The 19,855-nt window shown below is 41.0% G+C and overlaps 1 protein-coding gene across 6 annotated transcripts in view; it reads left to right on the top strand.

Annotated features, from left to right (window-relative positions):
- Positions 1-19,503, top strand: part of DLC1 (DLC1 Rho GTPase activating protein) — a 259,503-nt gene extending 240,000 nt beyond the window's left edge. For all 6 annotated transcript variants that reach the window (XM_051790262.1, XM_051790260.1, XM_051790259.1 and 3 more), the window contains 11 exons: positions 3,635-3,698; positions 6,471-7,897; positions 8,946-9,122; positions 11,007-11,166; positions 11,388-11,586; positions 13,896-14,109; positions 14,519-14,633; positions 15,530-15,751; positions 16,427-16,644; positions 16,810-16,983; positions 17,553-19,503. In XM_051790262.1, coding sequence (XP_051646222.1) covers positions 3,635-3,698; positions 6,471-7,897; positions 8,946-9,122; positions 11,007-11,166; positions 11,388-11,586; positions 13,896-14,109; positions 14,519-14,633; positions 15,530-15,751; positions 16,427-16,644; positions 16,810-16,983; positions 17,553-17,673 — 3,091 coding nt within the window. In that variant the 3' untranslated portion in view covers positions 17,674-19,503. The remainder of the gene's footprint in view (positions 1-3,634; positions 3,699-6,470; positions 7,898-8,945; positions 9,123-11,006; positions 11,167-11,387; positions 11,587-13,895; positions 14,110-14,518; positions 14,634-15,529; positions 15,752-16,426; positions 16,645-16,809; positions 16,984-17,552) is intronic.
- Positions 19,504-19,855: the final 352 nt, after the last annotated feature.

Below are 19,855 nucleotides of genomic sequence, written 5' to 3'. Positions count from 1 at the left end.
AGGGTTATATCCAACATACCACTGACTAGTACCTAGGTTAAAAAAAAGATTTCACATCATAAGCTCATATTTTAATGTAGAAGTTATCTGTTCACACTTTAGTTTTTTGTAGTGAATGTCTTGTTCAGGCTGCATTTCTTAAGAGAAGTTTGGACTACACTAGTTTGGCCATTTCTGAGGAGAAGACTGGGAAAAATGCATCATTTACTCATTTCTGAGAGAAGCTCCAGTGCCTTATGTTTTGGGTGCGGCAGGTTCAGGCTTCCAGTGTAATTGTCACTCAGGGCTGATATGGGCCAGTCTCAACTCGGGGTCTGGGACTGAGAGGCAGGCCCTGCTGCATCAGTCACCCTCAGGAGGAAGGGTTTTGTAGAGTCCGAGTGAAGAAGCCTGGGTAGGAGTACAGTGAGAGTGAGGAAAAGTGATGTCTTGGAGATAGAATGCTCCATGGGAGTAAGATACCATCTGGATGTGAAGATGTATAGAGAGAGGGCTGACTCAAAGGCATTTGTCTAAATGATGGGAAAGAATATTATCTTGTCATCCAGACAGTCATCTAGAAAGTGGCCAGGGTAGGAGGCATTGTTGAAATTGAGACTGAGACAGCCAGACGGTAAAACAGCTCTAACTGCTGTCTGCAGCAATCCTGCCCCGTCCCTCCATCTCCCATCTTGTCTTCAGGAAGGTGTCCTTGAGACAGGTTTGGACAGAATAAGACAGAGCTAAAGAATGAGGCAGGCCTGCTGAATGTCAGTAGGGAAATGATAAGTTGAATTTATACCTGGGAATGGAATTACTAAAGGAGAAGGTCCAGAGCCAGAAGAGAAAATTGTGGTTCATTGAAAAGCATCAATTTGATGAGATCTGTAGAAAATGAATTTGTGAATATGTGCTTTAAAAGTATTGCAAAGGTTAATTACGGTTGGATAGGTAAATCTCATCCTGGCAATGCCTAAATTCTGTAATCTTAGCTTTGCAGACTCGCTAATGTGCTTGGAAGGCAATTTTGCATCTTGCACTGCATTTTCAGTGATTTATGGTTCAAGAACCTGGGCACTGCTGAATTTGAGCAGAAGTTGAAGCAGAATGTGTGATGTATATAATGAAAGTTGAAGACTTGAGGCAATTTCTGCAGAGCATCTAGATTTTAAAGGGGAAACTGTCAGATGTGTAACAGAGACTAGTTGCGTCACTGCTATTGTATTTGACTTCACTCATGGGGGTTTACCTTATCTTACCTTCATACTAATTTTTGTGAGATGTGTACTGGGAGATCTTTTTTCTTAAATACCCTCTGTGGAAACAGAGGTCTTTGCTCTATGTTTTTCCAACTATTTCAGGGGTTTATTTGAGTAGGAGGAAAGTCTGGGGATGTAATCTCTGTGAAATCAGAGATTGTCTTTATTAGCGGTCAGACAGGCTGGAGCTAGATAAAGCCTGATCCAGGGATTCAGTGATAACTTCTCTCTGCATAAGTCAAAGGTTGCAACACTGTGAAATTTGTAAATTGTTTCACAATGTAGAACTGAAGGCAGTTTAATATTCCCTGGTCTTGAGGTCCAAGAGTTTGAGAGGAGAACATGGTTATAGCAAAGAGAGGGAGACAGCTTTCTGATGCTGCAGGGCCTCTTGGAAAAAAAAACAAATCACTTTTGTTGTGTAGCACATAGATGGGACATTTACCCTTCATCTGCACTGTAAATACTATTCCTCTGAAATTCACTGGACATGTGCGGGTGCATGTACTCACCAGCTGCAGCCAGCAAGACTGAGCCTTTTGCCTTCTCAAGTCAGAGCAAAGATGAAAATAGAGAGATCTGCATAACTTTTCTAACCTGCCACTGCCCTACTGTTTGACCTATGGCATTTCTTCCTGTTTCTCTTCTTTTCTGCTGTGTTGTGGCTGGGTCTAATTATAGATCAAACTGCCTTTTCTTTTTCACTTCATGACTGCTGCAAAAGCATCAGTAGGAGCTTTCCCATTTTCTTTGATGACTTCAGGATCAAGCCCTGTGTAAATACCATCTGCAACCAATCCCATGCATAAAAGGCGAAGGAAAAGAGAAGAAACTAGTAATTCATCCTCTGTGCACGCATTTTCTAGATTAAAGTTACAAGTTTCATGAATCTGAAGCAACAGGCCAAGTCAGCATTTCTTTTTTTGTTGTTGTTTTAGTTTTTCAAAACTGCAGATACAATCTCTTCTTTACACTTTGCTCAAATGAATTATCATGTGAAAATTACATAACTTACTTTGGAATTAATTAGTCTTTTTAAAGCTGCTGTTGAATTTAGCTGTGGTCCACTTGAAGGAAAAGAGCAGCCCTGCTCTTCTGCCTCTTCCCTGCACACACAACTCTTCACGTAGCTCTGGGGACTGACCTGGGGGAAATTCAACCCCAACAAATATCGAAAGATTAGTTTTCAGTTTGGTTAGTCTCCTCATGCTACCAACAGTACAGCCTCATGAGTGGAAGTATTGACACGGGGGACTAAACCATCACTTCCATGAAGCTGCTGCTTCAGCTTTTCTGCCTTCTGCATTGTGCCCAGCCTGTTTCTGCCCTTTGCCTTGCCATAGCACCAGTATTTCTTTAACCACACTTTACCAGTACAGGTTTTAGCTGAACCATGTCCCAGTGTAGCAGTTTTGGGGAAGGCAAGGGTGTGGAGAAGGGCAGGAGACCACAGCAGCCTGCACTTAGCTGGGCCTAACCTGCCATGGAGCTATGTGATGAACAGTGCTAAGTTTTGCTCTGCTTTAAGCTGTCTGTGCTCAGTCCTGCACAGTGAGCAGCTGGGACAGAAGTGAGAAGAAAGATTTTTTTGTTTGTTTGTTTTAGGGGTACCAGATCATTAGCTCACTGAGGAATAGAGGAATCCTTATGTGAATTCATACAGTACTTCAAGATATGCATCCAGACTGCTATCACATTTCACAATGAGTCTGGTTAACTGTTGTCTCTGCAGCAATTTATTTTGGTTTAAATTTTAGTCCTTCAGAAAAAATATTTTTATGTATAAAAGAACCTTACAATTTAGAAAGGAAAAATCAAGTCTGTGTTTTGGTGGTTTGTTTTTTAAACCAGCAAGTTGTCTTGTCCCAGGACTGTACTGAAAATAATCATTGTTCAAAAACAGAATAGACAGCTAATAAGTCTAAAATAAGTTTTCCTCTGGGAAGTTTTAGCTTAGAAAGTACAATGTTAAAGCAGCATGATTTTTTAATACAGTCGCATGTATACAGTGTCGAATAAGAAGCTGTTTCTGTTATTTTCAGTTTGTCAAGGTTGGTTGTTTAAGGGTTCAGATGTTTGCTATTTAGAACAAATGTAATTATTACAATTCATAGGATGTGATGCACTTCTCAACTTAGTCTAAGTTTCCATTAACTTCTCTTTACTTTGGTTCAGGTAATTGTGACAAGCAGTCATCTATTCCTTCTGAAGTTAGAGTACAGCCAAATGTAATGGGTTAATAGTTAAGTACAATTAGGGCTCTAATTGAAACTCTCCTTGTGGCTATTTGTATGCAGAGCAGTTTGGGGACAGCCTTAACAAAAGCTTTGAACTGGAATAGCCTGTGTCAAAACACTGGAGTGTTCTCTTAATATGGTTTCATTTGCTCTTTGCAGGCGCTTAAATACTTTAAACAAATGTGCAGTGATGAAGCTAGAAATTAGTCCCCACAGGAAAAGGGTAAGTTCATTTAACATCTTCTGTTACAGCATTGTGCATTAATAAAACTGAAAAAAAACCCCATCTAGCAGATTGCTTAGCTGCAGTTTAGGATAACACCTGAGTAGAACCTGGCAAGGACACACAGTAAAAACTCTGCTTACGTTTGTTTTTGTGTTCTTACTGTGAAAACTGCAGGGCTTGGCTGTGGATAAAGGTTTTTTGTCTAGCAAACTTTTCCTCGGGATGCTGCTTCCAGTCTGAAAGGCACTGGGCTTCTCTGCCTGCCAGTGAGGTTGTCTGTGTTGTAGCCTATTACCTGCACTCAAGTAGGTTTGTAAAAGCAGGCTTGATGGCCACGATGAGCTCACCTTAATGTTAGAACACCGTCTTTGACGTCATCTGCAGTTTCAGTTCTCTGCCATCATGTTAGAATTGTATTATTTTATTTTATTATGATATAAACAGGATCATTTAGACTGTGCTTGGCCTGCAAACGAAAACTGGGCATATTGTTTCCTTTCCAATATATTTACACAATAGAACAGCTACCTTTTTAGAAAGTTTGCATGTTTCCAAGGAGCTCAGCAGGAATTAAAAGTGTTTGCTGAATCTTCAGGATCCCTGTGGAGCATGGTGAGAAATAAGAGAGCATCTACTGTAATTTCAGTAAGGTAGTGCTGACAGAAAGCTAAGTTGTTGGGGTTAGCAAGTAAGGTACCAATCAATAGCTGTCTTAAAACTATGTGTGTGTCCTAGGAGGGATCAGTAATTGATACCATCCCCTGGGATATGACAACTGCAGATAAAGATGACTAAGGCAATACAATGCTGCCCTACCCTTAACAAGAATGCATACAAATGCTCTGAGGTTGTTTACCAGGAATTAATCCCCTCTTTCCCTATCTGTTTGTGGTATGTTGGGAACAGCATCCAAGCTCCAGAAGATAACACTCTGAGGCGGCATATGTAGGAACTCCTTAAAAGTAGGGGGAGACAGCTGGATTGGCATTTATGACTGCCAGAAGATTTCTCATTCCTGAACCTTTATAACACTGGAATGATCAGTATTGATGTTAAGAGGTCAGACCAGACCTGACTTCAGGTCCAAACCTCAGATCTTCTGGAGTCTGGGTGTTACCTTTTGTTTCAGTCCTTCTTGGTTTTCGTTCACCACTGATGTTCTGGCAGATGGATTTGGATTCTATTCCCTTTTGTTGTTGGAGCCAATTAAATCAGTACTTAGCCTTTAAAGCTCTTTAACACTAGGGGAAGATTGTGCTGGCAGAAGCATATATTTCTTTATGTTTGCGCTGACTTGTTTGCAAATTAAGATCACCTTTTTTTTTTTCCAATTAAATCACATTCACCACCAAACCATCATTATTACCCACTGGCAGTTTCAGGTGACTTTTTTCCTCCTGAAAACTTTAAATAAGAAAGCAGGGGTTTTTTTCGTTTGTTTGTTTTTATGTCATGGACATAAGTAGTTTGTAGTAGTGGGGAAAGAAAGAAAATTATGCTTACTCTGTGTCTCGTTTATTTGGTCATAAAAAATAAATACACTATATCACTTTTTTTCATGAGTTAATATTCTATTTAAAAGAAAAACTAGGATATGATCAGGATCTAAAATATGCATATATAAAATACTTGATATATGAATAATTTACTTGTTTTTCAGAGAAGAAATGTTTGTATTCCTGGCACACAAATAGTTACAGTTCAGAGATTGCATGTGTGTTTGTTTTTAAATTAAAGCAAATTAAACAAATGAAGTGAAATTCAAGGAGCTGGGTGGCAATTAGTGTTCCCTACTTTGAACACCAAAGGTTATTTTGTGGCTTCTTGGTATCATATTAAAATTTCTTCATTGTTTTATTCTTCCAACGTGAAATTTTCCAGATACTTGGAAGACCAAATACGTCAGGATCATTCCCTGTCAGTATTTAGATGAAAAGATTGTAGGCGTAAGTGATGTGTGTGTAATTGTACTCTAAGCATTACTCATACATCAAACATGTTATTTACAATTTACTTACGTGCTATACTGTCAGTGAGCTCTTGCTGCTCACTATCTACAAGTGTTAAAGTTTGCCTGAAGCGAGGCTGAAGTAGAGACTTCACAGAACATTCTTAAAATGTTAGCTGATAGTCTGTGGGAGGAAGAGTGGACCAGGTAAGAGCCTGGAGCCATCACACTCTTGCAGTGCAAGAGCTTCCTTTGCTGTCTCATTAGTCACAGTGAGGAGGCTGTTTAGACTTCCCGAATGGGTAAGGAATTAAGCCACTACAATTCAGAATGTATGAGAAACATCTCATAATTGCAAAGAGGAGTATAAACACATAGCCACTATCAACAGAGTGAAACTTTGGAGAGAGTCCAGAGGCACCCCAACCCCTGACTGACTCCAGTGTAAAATTTTATGCATGTCAGGAATTTCCATTGGTGTGTGGGCTATCCACTGTGACCAATTAATTAAAAGTATATGGATACTACGGTTTTTAGAAAAGAGCAATTTAAAGCAGATTGTGTTGTTTCTTTTTTTGAAGGGTATATCTTTTGTATTTAAAAACTGTTAAAATATGTTGCCTGTACCATGTTATCTTTTCCCATGGAAGGCTTTATGGCCTAATCTTCCTCTCCCTGAAGTAAAAGACTGTTTTCACTTTAAATTCAGTGAGAACAAGGTCATGTTTAAAGCAGTTCAGTGGACATTGTATTTAAATGCAACTGCCTTTGCTGTTTGAGCAGTTTGCAAGCAGTACTTTCAGGATTCTTCTTCTTTGCAGAGTGAAGATTCAGATGAAGATGAACCTTGTGCAATAAGTGGCAAATGGACTTTTCAGAGGGACAGCAAGAGGTGGTCGAGGCTTGAAGAGTTTGATGTGTTCCCTCCAAAACCAGACTTGAATATCCCCTCCCCGGAAGCTCCTCACCTTACTAATGCAACAAGCCGGGAGAGTGTGCTCACAGACCTCAGCGAACGCCAGGAAGTGGCTTCTATTCTGAGCATCAGCAGCACCAGCAGCCACCAACCAACCCTGCAGAGCGAGGCATCTACTACCAGGACAAATTCTGTTGTGAGCGTTTGTTCATCGAGCAATTTTGTAACCAACGATGACTCATTCAGCAGCCTGCCCTCACCCAGGGAACTGAATAGCTTCAGCTTCAATACAAAAGCCAATGAGAAGAACACCAAGTCCAAAACAAAGAGCCTGCTCAAGAGAATGGAGAGCCTAAAAATCAAGAGTTCTCACCATGGCAAGAGCAAAGCTCCTTCAAAGCTTGGGCTGATAATTAGTGGGCCCATCCTGCAAGAGGGTATCAATGAAGATAAACTGAAACAGCTTAACTGCGTGGAGATTTCTGCCCTCAACGGCAATCACATCAGCTTCCCTATGGTGCGAAAGAGGAGTGTCTCCAATTCCACCCAGACCAGCAGCAGCAGCAGCCAGTCTGAGACAAGCAGTGCCGTCAGCACACCCAGTCCTGTCACACGAACACGCAGCCTCAGTGCGTACAATAAAAGGGTGGGCATGTACCTGGAAGGCTTTGACCCCTTCAACCAGTCAACGTTCAGCGATGTGATGGAGCAGAACTTCAAGAACCGGGGCAGTTTTGCAGAAGACACCGTGTTTTTTATCCCTGAGGATCATAAGCCCGGCACTTTTCCCAAAGCACTCTCCAACGGCAACTTCTCCCCGACAGAAAGCAACACCTCTGTGAACTGGAGGACAGGGAGTTTCCATGGACATGGCCACCTCACCCTTCGGAGGGAAAACAGTGGCGACAGTTCCAAAGAGCTAGGCATGGGGAAAAGGCGCAACTCCTCCAGTTCAGTGAGCAGCCGCCTGAGTATTTACGACAACGTGCCAGGATCAATCCTGTATTCCAGTGCAAGCGACCTGGCCGACCTCGAAAATGAAGACATATTCCCAGAACTAGATGACATCCTGTACCATGTCAAAGGGATGCAGAGAATAGTAAACCAGTGGTCAGAGAAGTTTTCAGACGAAGGGGACTCTGACTCAGCTCTCGACTCCATCTCCCCATGTCCTTCCTCTCCAAAGCAGATCCACCTCGATGTAGATAATGATCGAACAACACCAAGTGACCTTGACAGTACAGGGAATTCACTGAATGAAACGGAAGAGCCCACGGGGATCCAGGACAGGAGGGACTCTGGGGTGGGCGCATCGCTGACACGGTCCAGCAGGTGAGATCACAACCCAAGTGGCTCTATAGTAGCTGCACCACACTCAGTTAAAGGTTCAAGCACTCACAGGCTGTTCCCATTGCTTCCCAAAACAATTACAGGCAAGGGAAGTATTTGTGCAACACTTAGTGATTCCCACATTTCATAGCTGTATGTTTGTATGTTCAGCCTGAGTCGTCATTGAAAAAGCAATGTTGAGGTGGTCTGGGGGGACAATAATTCTTTAACCTGACATGGTGTGTAGGAAGGGAGGGCCATCAAGTAGTATTAATCACTTTTTAAGTTGGCTAGGAGAACCAAGAGTAAGTATGGTCTGGTTTGTGTCAGTGTGTAGTAAAAGCCTTGTCTTTTAGACTGTTTCAAAAAATTGAATGTTTCAGTAGCAGGCTGTTTCTAGTAGCATGCTAGGGCATTAAATGTGTAGGGAAAATAAGGCTTACTTACTTTCTCTAGATGGCTGTAGCACAGTGGGATTTCCAATGACTTCCAGTTTCTGCTGGGATTTTGGATGGATGACTCTATTTTGTATTGTAGTAGGGCAAGGAGTTGAATTCTTTCTAGCTTTGTTTCCAATTCTCCTTTAAAAGTGGTGCAAATCATGTAGGGCCAGGTTTCTGCTGTCATTTAGTCATCTACAGCTGCTCGTATAACTTAATGGGACTTTTAGGAGTCCTTAGTTCCTCCTCGATGTGTCTTAAAAATTCATGCCATTTTTTCTTAATGGAGTTTTTAGATTCCCACTGCCATAATACTGCAAGGGCTTTGGGAAAAGGCATTGGAGCTCTTAGAGGATATCTGATAGAGCAAGACCGTGTAGCTAGCACCAAGCTGTGGGTCAGCTCAGTGTGCGCATTCCCACCTGAAGCACCTGCACATGCTGCATCACTGGGTGAAGCAGAGATGCTGCCGGCTGATGCCTTTGAAATCTAAAAAGAATGTGACTGCCAAGGGCAGGGAGCTCAGCAGTACATTTGCAGTAATTCCCGCGCGTGTCTTGCAGAGATGTTTCAGTAACCTGTCCTTGCTTTGTCTCCCATCTTCTCCACAGGCACAAGCTGAGGTGGCACAGCTTCCAGAGCTCCCACCGGCCCAGCCTCAGCTCAGCATCACTGCAGATCAACTGCCAGTCCGTGGCACAGATGAACCTGCTGCAGAAGTACTCGCTCCTGAAGCTGACTGCTCTCCTGGAGAAGTACACGCCTTCCAACAAGCATGGTTTCAGCTGGTAAGGACACAGTGCTGTGTATAGAGAGGCCTATCATATGAGCGTGACAGTTGTGCTTATCCCAAGCAACTTTTGGAAAGATGCAATTAATCCCTCCACCCCTCTTTTTCCATATTTGCACTTTATCTTCCAGCCCATGCTGTGATTTCTGGTTTTCTAAGACAGGGATAAAATCACTAACCTTTTATGTAAGTGTAATCTTATTAGGTTTGGGAAGTGTGTTTATAGGGGGCATGTGAGAGAAAAAAAGCAATGAAGTACAGACCAGCATTCTGAGCAGAAAAATGTCCACTATCTATAGCAAAAGAAGGACTACTTGTTTATTGAGTCAGTTAGCAAGCAGTGGCACAAATTGCAGTTGATCTTAATACGCTTGCTTTTCTTCAACTATGTTAAAATATTTGCATTACTTTCTTTAAGTAATTATGTAATTAAATAATACAAATTTTCTTTAATTCTGTTATCTCATGAGCCAAAATCTGTCTCCCCTTTTTAAGGCAGTTAGCTTGCCAAAGAGATGGAGAGAAAAAGAAAGGTTGGAGAACCACAGAGTTCTTTGTAGGCAGCAATTTTTGCTGTGGCCAGGTGTTTGTAACCCAGTTGAATATTTTTTGTTGGAAGAATGAAATAGAAAGCTCTTTTATTATTGTATCTGCAGTACAGCCCGTGTAACCTTCAGGATGAAAAGGAGCAAATAAAATTTTTCTTGTCCCTACCACAGGCCAGCCTCCTCCCTTCCCCAGGAGTCATAGAGAGTATTTAGCTTCAGCATCAAAGTACCTCCTGTTCAAAGGCTGTTATTATGTCAGTCTTTCTAAATACAGAAGTTGTTTGTTCTGAAAGACAGAAATAAGTATTGACCAGTTATCCCTGCATGCTTCAGATTCTCAGTGGAGATCGCAATGTGGTTTTTCACATTCCATTGGCATGTTTTTTGACAAAGCAAGTATTATTCATACATGTATCAATAATGCCCTAAACTTAACTATACAGCAGTACAAATTGGTTCTGTTTTACTATATAACAGATTTGTCAGCTGTAAATCCAATGCAGCATTTGTATAGCTGTACTGTACGTTGAAATGTTAAATAGGTCTCCCTGTTTTCCAGTGCTACTGTGTCCTATTAGTTGTTGCACTGGATGCTAGCTTTCCTTCCTGTTTAGGAAAATGATCTCAATATTTTCACATTTTAATGTCTTTTTTTCCCTTTACGAAACCAATTAAGTCATTCTTTTGTATATAGTAACTTTTTCCTTGGAGTCATAGGCAGATGGAAAGGCCTCTCAATGAAACTGGAATGGGAGGTGGGGGTAGCAAAAGTCACTGGCTGACAAGGAGGGGGGTCCCTCAAAGGGGTTGTTTATAGAGTTGAAGTTTTTAGCTGACAAACTCAAATGTATTACATCAGTTTCCTGCTGTTCTGCACACTGGTGGGTGGTGGACCCAGTTTGAGGACTTTGCAGAACAAGTAGTTGACATACAAAAGCTCATTGTTCAAATGCCCATCTTTCCCGAAAGCTAAAGAAGCAGTGTTATAAGGGGTCACTGACCACAGGATTTATTTTGACTTTCTTGCAATTCGATCTGGCCCCTGCAGTTTTACCCTGTAGCTTTCATCCTACTAATATTGATGGAGTAGCACCACATTAATACTTAGAGCCAGCATACTGCCCCAAATGTCAAGCCTTTCTCTTAGAGAAACTGTTTTCTATCCTCTCCCCATTCTCAGCCCTGAGTGGATTAGATAATTTAGAGTGTCACTCTTTTTCATGTTACTTTAAGTGTTTCACTTATTTTCACTGCTTTCTGAATTACTGGAAATACAGAAGATAAATGGTCAATGGAGGTTTAATTTAATTTTGTCATTCCCTTTTCTTAAACAGGGCAGTACCAAAATTTATGAAAAGAATAAAGGTGCCAGATTATAGAGACCGAAATGTCTTTGGAGTACCGCTGCAAGTCAACGTCCAGCGCACAGGGCAGCCTCTTCCACAGAGCATTCAGCAAGCCATGCGGTACCTCCGCAACCACTGTCTGGATCAGGTGAGTTTTGCTGTACTCTCATCCCACACACATGCAGCTTTCCATTGATTTTTACTGTTCCTGGGTCAGACTGAAAAAAGACTCAAAACAGGACAAAATAGATAATGTGAGGAAAGCTTACCACGAAATTAGAACCTGTACATAAGAAGCTAAAGACCATGCTTACCTTTCAGATTTGCTGGACTCACTGTAAATGTATTTACTTTTATATGTATATTTAGGTTGGACTGTTTAGGAAGTCTGGAGTCAAATCAAGAATTCAGGCTTTGCGTCAGATGAATGAGAGTTCCACAGACAGTGTCAACTACGAAGGCCAGTCTGCCTATGATGTAGCAGACATGTTAAAGCAATTCTTCCGTGATCTCCCTGAGCCTCTCATGACCAACAAACTCTCTGAGACCTTCTTACAGATATACCAATGTAAGTCATAAGATTTCTGCAGCAGATGGCAAATAGTCATTTGTGTAGCACGGGTGGAACTTTGTAACACTGCTTCTCTGGGCACTACACGTGTTGCGTTTCTCCAGCAAGTTACAGTTCAGGGTGCCTCATAAGGAATGGATTTTTTTATATTGTAGTTGTATAAAAATTTATAGTAAAAGTTCTTTTCATTTCACCTTTCTCTCTAGTTTGGGAACAAATGCAAATCCTCCATCACTTGCTCTATTTCTTCTCTTCCTTGAGCATACTTGATATTATGGTTTGAAAATAAGCCATATCTGATATGGCTAAGTAAACAAACAGAGCAAACACTGGATGAACAGAGTTTGAGGCTTTTGAGGGGATTGGCAAGGCTGCCAAAAAATTTCTGTTTTCTTATGGTTCATATTCTTCTATTCTTCACCACAACTGCTTAAAACAGCTTCTAAGCTGTAAGCTTTTCTGTTACTCACTTGTAGCTGCTTTACCCATAGGTACCATAAACAGAAAGTGCTTAGAGTAAATCACATAAAGAATAGAGTTTATCAATGCTTGTGAAAAAATAATCAATCCTTCTGAGATGGCATGTTCAACTCAACAAGGGAGGCACTCTTGTGAGCTAGATAAATTGAGTTCTGTATAGGTGGTAATTTTGTGCTGGATCTTTTCAAACAACATACTGTCTTTCAGAAGTTTTTTTCAACATTGTTTCATTGGGAATATTATCACTTTATGAAATGGCCAAAAGTGAATTAATGTTTGGTGACCAGAACCAAAGCTTTTTGAAGCATTCATGGGGGTCCAAACTGACTGATGCACTATGGGCATCTTACCAGTCCTGTGGTTTCTCTTTCTAACACCACTCCAGCTCTCTCCCCATGTGTTCTTCCCGTGGTAGTACAGCTATGACAGAACTTACTGCAAAAACACCTTCTTTGAGTCCTTGCTGTATTGTGTGCCTTCCTTATGATGAGGGTTATAAAAAACATTACAGGAACTTCCTTCACAGCTCTGTAGGTAGAGGTGACAGTTTAAAAAGAAACTGTGCATGCATTTTTTGTATGTTTGGATTCCCAAGCAGGTTTATGTAGAAAATTAATCAGACTCTCAGCTCCCATGTATATTAAACAACAGCTCTGGGGGTTAGAGGCAAAAAAGTTTGACACAGCATTGCAGCAGTATCTGTTCCTTTCCTTTTGCAGGCGGTAGGTCTGAGGAATCCCCAGAAATGGTTGGGAAGTATTATCTCTGTGTAAAGCAAAGAGCCTTAAAACTGCTGTAAATTTTGCTTCCCTTCAAAGGACAAAATTTCCTTTTGCTTTGGTGCTGTGCTCCAGGCTGCACACTGGAATTGTCTGCACGTGCCTTACATTTGCTTTGAGCTGATTGAGGAGAGTGCATGGAGAACGGTGGATTTTTGCTTAAAACTGCTTTCTAAACTCACCTGCTAGCCTTATAAATTTGCTGAAGCCCAAAGCAAATACCAATTAAATATCTGGGTAGCACCACATGTATTTCAAGACATGCAGTGAGGGTGGCGGGGTGCTAATGAAGATATAAATGCTCCAGGACTCAGACTCTGATGTTGTCTTCAGAGGTGGCTTATTGGAAATCCCTTCATAAGAAGCAGATCTGGTCTGGGTTATTTCATTTTTGTTCCCCTCAAGTTGGGAGGAGAAAGCCTTACATAAAGACACACGTCAAATTTTTCCAATGGCTGTTTGTTGTTCGTAACCAAGGAGCTGTTTAATGGTATGGGACTTCACAGCGTTGACTTTCTTTTTCCACTGCATGACTTTGAATGATCTGCTCAATAAAGTAACCCTCTGTGTTTGGTAAAGCACTTTCTGCATATTTTATGACATCACTGTTGAAAAGGTTTGCTAGCCAGGTTTATTTAATTAACTTACCTATTCTAAAATGCATTCAGGTTTTAAGTTTCTTTGCAAGCCATAGAATTTCTAAATTGGCTGGACTGTGTTTGCTTGTTCCCTGCCTGACTCCAGGCTTCTGTCATTTTAGTGCATCTGCGGGAGCATGTAGCTGTTGAACCTAAATCTAAAATTAACTCTGGCCTAGGCACAGCTTCCTCTTGCTTGCATTTCTTGTGAGGCAGGAAATAGCTGAGGGTAGTTAAACTAGTGGGTTGAAGAAAATTCCTTCATGTTTCCTACAAATGGTATGCATCCTGAAGGAAATCACTTCAAACTAGAGTCAAATATTTGAAGCTGGAGTTTGCTTTGGGATGTATTCATGCTGTGTGTGTGGAAAATCAATGGGCTGATGAGAGAATTCCTAATATTATGCAGATGTGCCAAAGGATCAGCGTCTCCAGGCTATCAAGGCTGCCATTATGCTTTTACCTGATGAGAACAGGGAGGTCCTCCAGATTCTTCTCTATTTCCTGAGTGATGTCACAGCTGCAGTGAAGGAAAACCAGATGACACCAACAAACCTGGCCGTCTGCTTAGCACCTTCCCTCTTCCACTTGAACACTCTCAAAAGAGAGAATTCTTCCCCAAGGTATGTCTCTGGGGAGCAGGACTCACTGCTGATGGTCTCGTACTACAGCTAACAGTGATGTGCAACAGGCACGGTCTAGCATTGACCCTACCAGCTGTGATCACCTTGGACACCTCGGGGGCAACAGGTGTAGAATGGTTATGGGATCCTGCCTTTTGCTGGAGATTGGTTACAATATAATAAAACTCATAAGAAGATAAAAAACAGGGGTGGGGGAGGGAATTCCAAAGAAAGGGTTCAGAGAGGTTAGCAAGAGAAGTTGACAACACCATGCCAATATTTAGTCCCAGGTAGCACTGCTCTAAATCACCAGTAGATTAGGGAATCTTAATGTTTTCTTACCAAGCATGTCTCTTGCTCTACATTAAATAACTAGATATGCATGTTTGTCTTTTTTTCCCCTGTGAAGGGTGATGCAGAGAAAACCAAGCCTGGGAAAACCCGATCAAAAGGACCTAAATGAAAATCTGGCTGCAACCCAAGGGCTAGCTCATATGATTGCTGAATGCAAGAAGCTCTTTCAGGTAAAACACCTGTTTGCAAAACTGATGGGTGAAATATTGGCCAACATGTCTTAGATCTGCTGTATAATGGAAAGCCAGGAATGTCTCTTTATTTTAATGAAGTTTAATACGTGATAAATAGCTTTTAAAAAAAACTTTGCATCCTGATCTGTGTGCATACATGAATTAGAAATAGTGCCAGAAGAAAAGGAAGTTGTTCTGTTGTCACTAGTGCTCTAAAATCATGAGGCAATTGTGGGGTTTGTCACAATTTTATTGCCCCCAAGCTACATTTGAAATACATTTTCAAGCTTTTATTATGCAGCCGTGAGTGTCTGTGAACCTCAGCTCTAATTACAAAGCAAGAAGCTATTTCCAGGAATTTCAGTGCTCATATTGTACTTAAATTCCCAAGAGGTAGCAAGGCAGGCCACAAAAGCATCCTGGAACATGACACTGTCAAACCATAGGCTGAAGGGTCTGTAGGAACTAAAGCATGCTCCCTCTAGGGCCTGGGATGGAGAACCAGACAAGTCTCAAGTCCTGGTTTTCCTCACTTTTCAGAGCCCTCAACTGAAGACGTTCCTGTCTCTTTTCTTGCGGCTGACAACTGATCCCTCCTTCCTTCAGTTTGCAGGATAAACTGCTGTGGGAATGAATCTAGTTGTGTAGCAAAGGGGGATACTCTAGAGAATAAAATAAGACACCCATAAAAGAGAGACTAATTTGAGTTAAATCAAATCACAAACTTAATTTTGGCATTTCTTCACACTGAGTGCTTAACCTGATACATACGCAACCCATCACTTACAAAACTAGCATACCCATCTTTCTGTGGCTATTGAACTGCTAGACTAACTCAGTGACATGGGGAGAGAGAGCTGCAGGAGGATTATTTCACCCTTTTCACCCCTCAGATACCTGAAGAAATGAGCAGGGGTCGGAACTCGTACACAGAGCAGGACCTGCGTCCCCTCAGCCTGGAGGAGCTCCGGGGCGGCAGCAGCAACACCGAGCCCTCTGACTACCACTGCTACCTCCAGGACTGCGTGGATGACTTGCTCAAAGAGATGAAGGAGAAGTTTAAAGGCTGGGTCAGCTGCTCCACCTCAGAGCAAGCAGAGCTGGCGTACAAGAAGGTATGCACCCTGTCATTCTCGCCACAGCTCTGGTTTTTAGCTCACTTTTGACACAGGATATTACAGAAGGTTCAGTGCACATCTTTACGTTGCAGATAGATTTAAGGAAAAAACCTCTTAATCTTTTGACACAGTTGCACACCATCTAAAAACAACATGTCTTTCAGCAGTAGTCAGCTGACATGCACTGATTTGTGTTCTTCTGTTTATCCAGCCCAGGAATGTTCACTGTATTGAATTTACTTGTCTTTACTCACATGCAGAGCCTTAACAAGCTGAGTGAGGCCTCCAAGCACTGTCACTATACAGGCAGTAGGAAAGAAGTTTCTGAGCTCTAATCTTGCATAGCTCAGAGCTCGCACAGGGAGAAGTGTTTCAATCAGAATTTTAAAAAACAAGCTTGGAAAATTAGGATATTTTTCTGTAGCATCACAATTTAATGGGGGCCCATACTGGAGTATATAACTGTAACTTAAAAATAACGTGGACATCAGTGTGCAGATGCCTTTGGCTGTTTGGAAAACAAACCTTAGTCTGAGCTTATGCCAAGCTTAGTACAATATGTACATATATGTGTGTGTGTATTCAATTTTCTGTATTTAGCCAAAACTAAAATAGAAAGGAAAAGAAAATGTAAGGAAGAGCAAAACTGAGGACTCCACTAATTTTCCCCAGGTATGCGAAGGTCCTCCACTCCGATTATGGAAAACTACCATTGAAATCCCAGCTACACCAGAGGACGTTTTAAATCGTTTACTCAAAGAGCAGCATCTTTGGGATGAAGATCTTATAGAGTCAAAAGTAATCGAACCTTTGGATAGCCAGACAGATATATACCAGTATGTCCAGAACAGCATGGCACCTCACCCAGCCAGGGACTTCGTAGTCTTAAGGTAAGACTTTCACGCGCGATGATGTTTATATCCTACACAGCCTTACCTATTTCTTTATAATGTAAGTTATGTTGGTAAATATCAATTTTTTGCCTTATTTGAAGTCAGATGTCTGAATTACTGTTTGTCAAATATAAGACTTTTGTTTTTCTTCTTTTTTCTTAGAACATGGAGGACAAACTTCCCCAAAGGAGCATGTGTGCTTCTAGCAACCTCAGTGGACCACGACCGTGCTCCAGTGGCAGGTGTTAGAGTCAATGTGCTCCTGTCTAGGTATCTGATTGAGCCCTGCGGGTCAGGAAAATCCAAACTTACCTACATGTGCAGAATTGATTTAAGGTAGGAATTTCCACTTTATCCTTTGGTGGTGGTAACTTTTCTTGTATAGTTTCAACGCGGTCAGTGGACAATTTTGATGATTCAACAGACTTTAGCTTGGCCAGTAGTACACACTTCTCAAAGGTATGCAAATGCTGAGAAGCATTTACTGAGTATGCATTTGCTGAGAAGCAAATGTCTCTGAGATGTCACAGAAAATTGGCTTCAGTGCACATCTAGCAGCAGGTGTGGTTTGTGGCATTAGAAGCCTCTAGTATGTGCTCCACTATCTTTATTGGTATATAACCCCACCCCTTCCTCTTACAGTCATATTTGGATGCAAGGACATGTTAATTTTAATATTAAGCTAGTAAAGAGGACCAAACTTCTCATAATTTTTCCTCACTGTGGCAGAGTTGTTTTGAGCAAGTCTATGTATTAATAAGGCTGAGCTGAGCAGTGGGTGGTACTAAAAAGATTTCTTAGTTGGGCATTTTTTAACCAGCTAGATATGTATTTGATTCTGACTAAGAAAATGCATGCAAAGTTACTGGTACCTACCTCATTGTGACTTTTTCTCCACGCAACAGGGGCCACATGCCAGACTGGTACACCAAGTCTTTTGGGCACTTGTGTGCATCCGAAGTTGTTAAGATACGAGACTCTTTTAGTCATCAGAGTCCTGAGAGCAAGGAAATAAAATCCAGGTGACTACTGAAGAGGAACAGCCATGAGCTCCACACCTCAGCAATGTAGACATTACCCAAAACTGAGACTCATCGGCTGCAGACTGGACTGTGTACCATCTGCAGGTCATGTCATGAAGGGATGACAGCGTGAGAACTTGACTGTGAGCATTACTATAGGACTGTGGCCATACCATACACTTTAAAGCTGCTTCCTGTCTGTATAAGGTCTATAGTGTAGGCCTCGACTGGAATACATAAGAGGACTGTGCAAAAAATAAAAAATTAAAAAAAAATGAACTATTAGTGGTTTGAATTGCTTCTGAGAAGCAAATGTCTTTAAATACAAAATATATTATGAAATATGGTGAAGGCTTATCATTCCCATGTGAAATACTTAGCTTTATGTACATACTCATGTCATTTTATTTGTAGTGCATTGAGGGACTGGTGTATCCACTGGAATAGTTGGTACTCTTCAATGTGTTCTCACTGAGATAAGCAGAGAAAGGTTTGCACAAAGATTAAAGTGTGAATGAGTGTGTTAATGGTTGAAAGGATAGAAGAAGTTGAATTTGAAATGTGTCTGGTACACTGATAGGCAACCAGAATGGATTTTAGTATGCTGGATACAGTTAAACCTAGATTGAGACTCCTCTGTGGACTAGGAGTGGCCATCCTTCCCATGTGCCAGTTCTGCATTTTTCTCAACTCTAACCTTGTTAAAAACCCTAGCAGATGTTACAGGAGGCTTGCTTTGGCTACTGTTCACTCCTTATCCAGATGAACTCTTAAGAGTGATGAGCAATTCTATAGCAAATCTAAGAAAATACACTTCTGAGCAATGTAGCAGCTTAGAAATGTCTATGCAATGGTGAGGAAAGGCAATAACATCAGTTGATAATTTGCCAAAAAATGTTCATTGCTTTTACTGCTACCTGCATTAACTGTAAGTCTTTTAATGAGCTTTTATATATTTAACTATATTCTAAAGGCTCAAGAGGAAGAAGTCAACACTGGAGTTATGGTGCTGGGACGTGGCAGGACTCCTGCAGTAGCAGCTGGGGTGACTTGGCTAGGGAGAATCACACAAACTCTCTCCTTACTCACCCTCCTTCGTCCATTTTCCTAAAAGCTGCATGTTAACATGAACAGAACCTGGATGTGAGCAATTTGGAGGGTTATGTTTGGGGACAGAAAGGAGGATGCCATTTTTTCTTGGGTTTTGTTGTGTTTTAAACCCTTTGGGATATTTCCCCCTCCTTGAGAATCAACTTGTATGAACTGCAGGAAGTCCCGAGGTCCTCTGGAAAGGTGTCTTTCTGTAGGTTTTACTGTAAAGGTAAAGACTTGGTTTTGAGATGCAGTATTAAGTGATAAATGTATTTTGTGGCTAAGGTATGAATGAGTTGCAAGATGGAATCTTGACTGAGACTTTGTTACCATTGTCAGTATTATTTTAAGCTTTTTGATGAAGATTTTTGTATAATGGCAGATAATGTAGTACTTCCAGTAACAATGTTCCTCATGAGTAGGAAACTCTTGTATATTCCTCTACATCAAACACTTTTGAATTTGTAAAATTGTATGTTGTACATACCATTTTATTGTAAACATGTATACTTGCCCACAGTGTACTGTCAAACATAGATTAAGCATGATAAAGACTATTTAAAATATACCTGTATTTATACCTCAGATATTCTTTTTGGGATTTTGTACCTCAAGTATGTTTTCTATTGTAAATGTGCTTTACATGACTATGATCTACATGAGAGAAAGGAAAATGTTTAACTTGCTATAGATGTCTGTACAGAGTATACTCAATAAGTGCACTATTAAATGTTTAAAATTGGAGATGCATAATGAGTTTTATTTTAATCTGCATTCTTCCTTCTGCTCTTTTACCCAAAGGATGAGGTGTTTTTCTTACATTCATTTCATGCTACAGCCAACTGCATGGCTACTCCCGCTGTCTCCCAGGCTGATATTTTAAGTATTATTAAGGGCAGGTACCAAAGCAACTTCAAAATTTTTGGAAGACAAGACTGCACAATGACAGACAACTGGACAGGAATATTCCCCACTCAATAGCTTCGTATATTTAAAAATAAGAAGAAACTTTTGGTTTGTTGCAGTCTTGTGGAAAGGAAACTCTTGAATTTAGCAGGGTGGAAAGCAGACTGCTACTTGATAGGCAGCTGTAT

This window comes from Manacus candei, unplaced genomic scaffold (genome assembly GCF_025592945.1).
Source record: "Manacus candei isolate 608988 ecotype Guabito, Panama unplaced genomic scaffold, ASM2559294v1 h1tg000028l, whole genome shotgun sequence".
Lineage (NCBI taxonomy): Eukaryota > Metazoa > Chordata > Aves > Passeriformes > Pipridae > Manacus > Manacus candei.
Note: the sequence above shows the minus strand (reverse complement) of the source record. Positions and strands in the feature narration are given on the sequence as shown.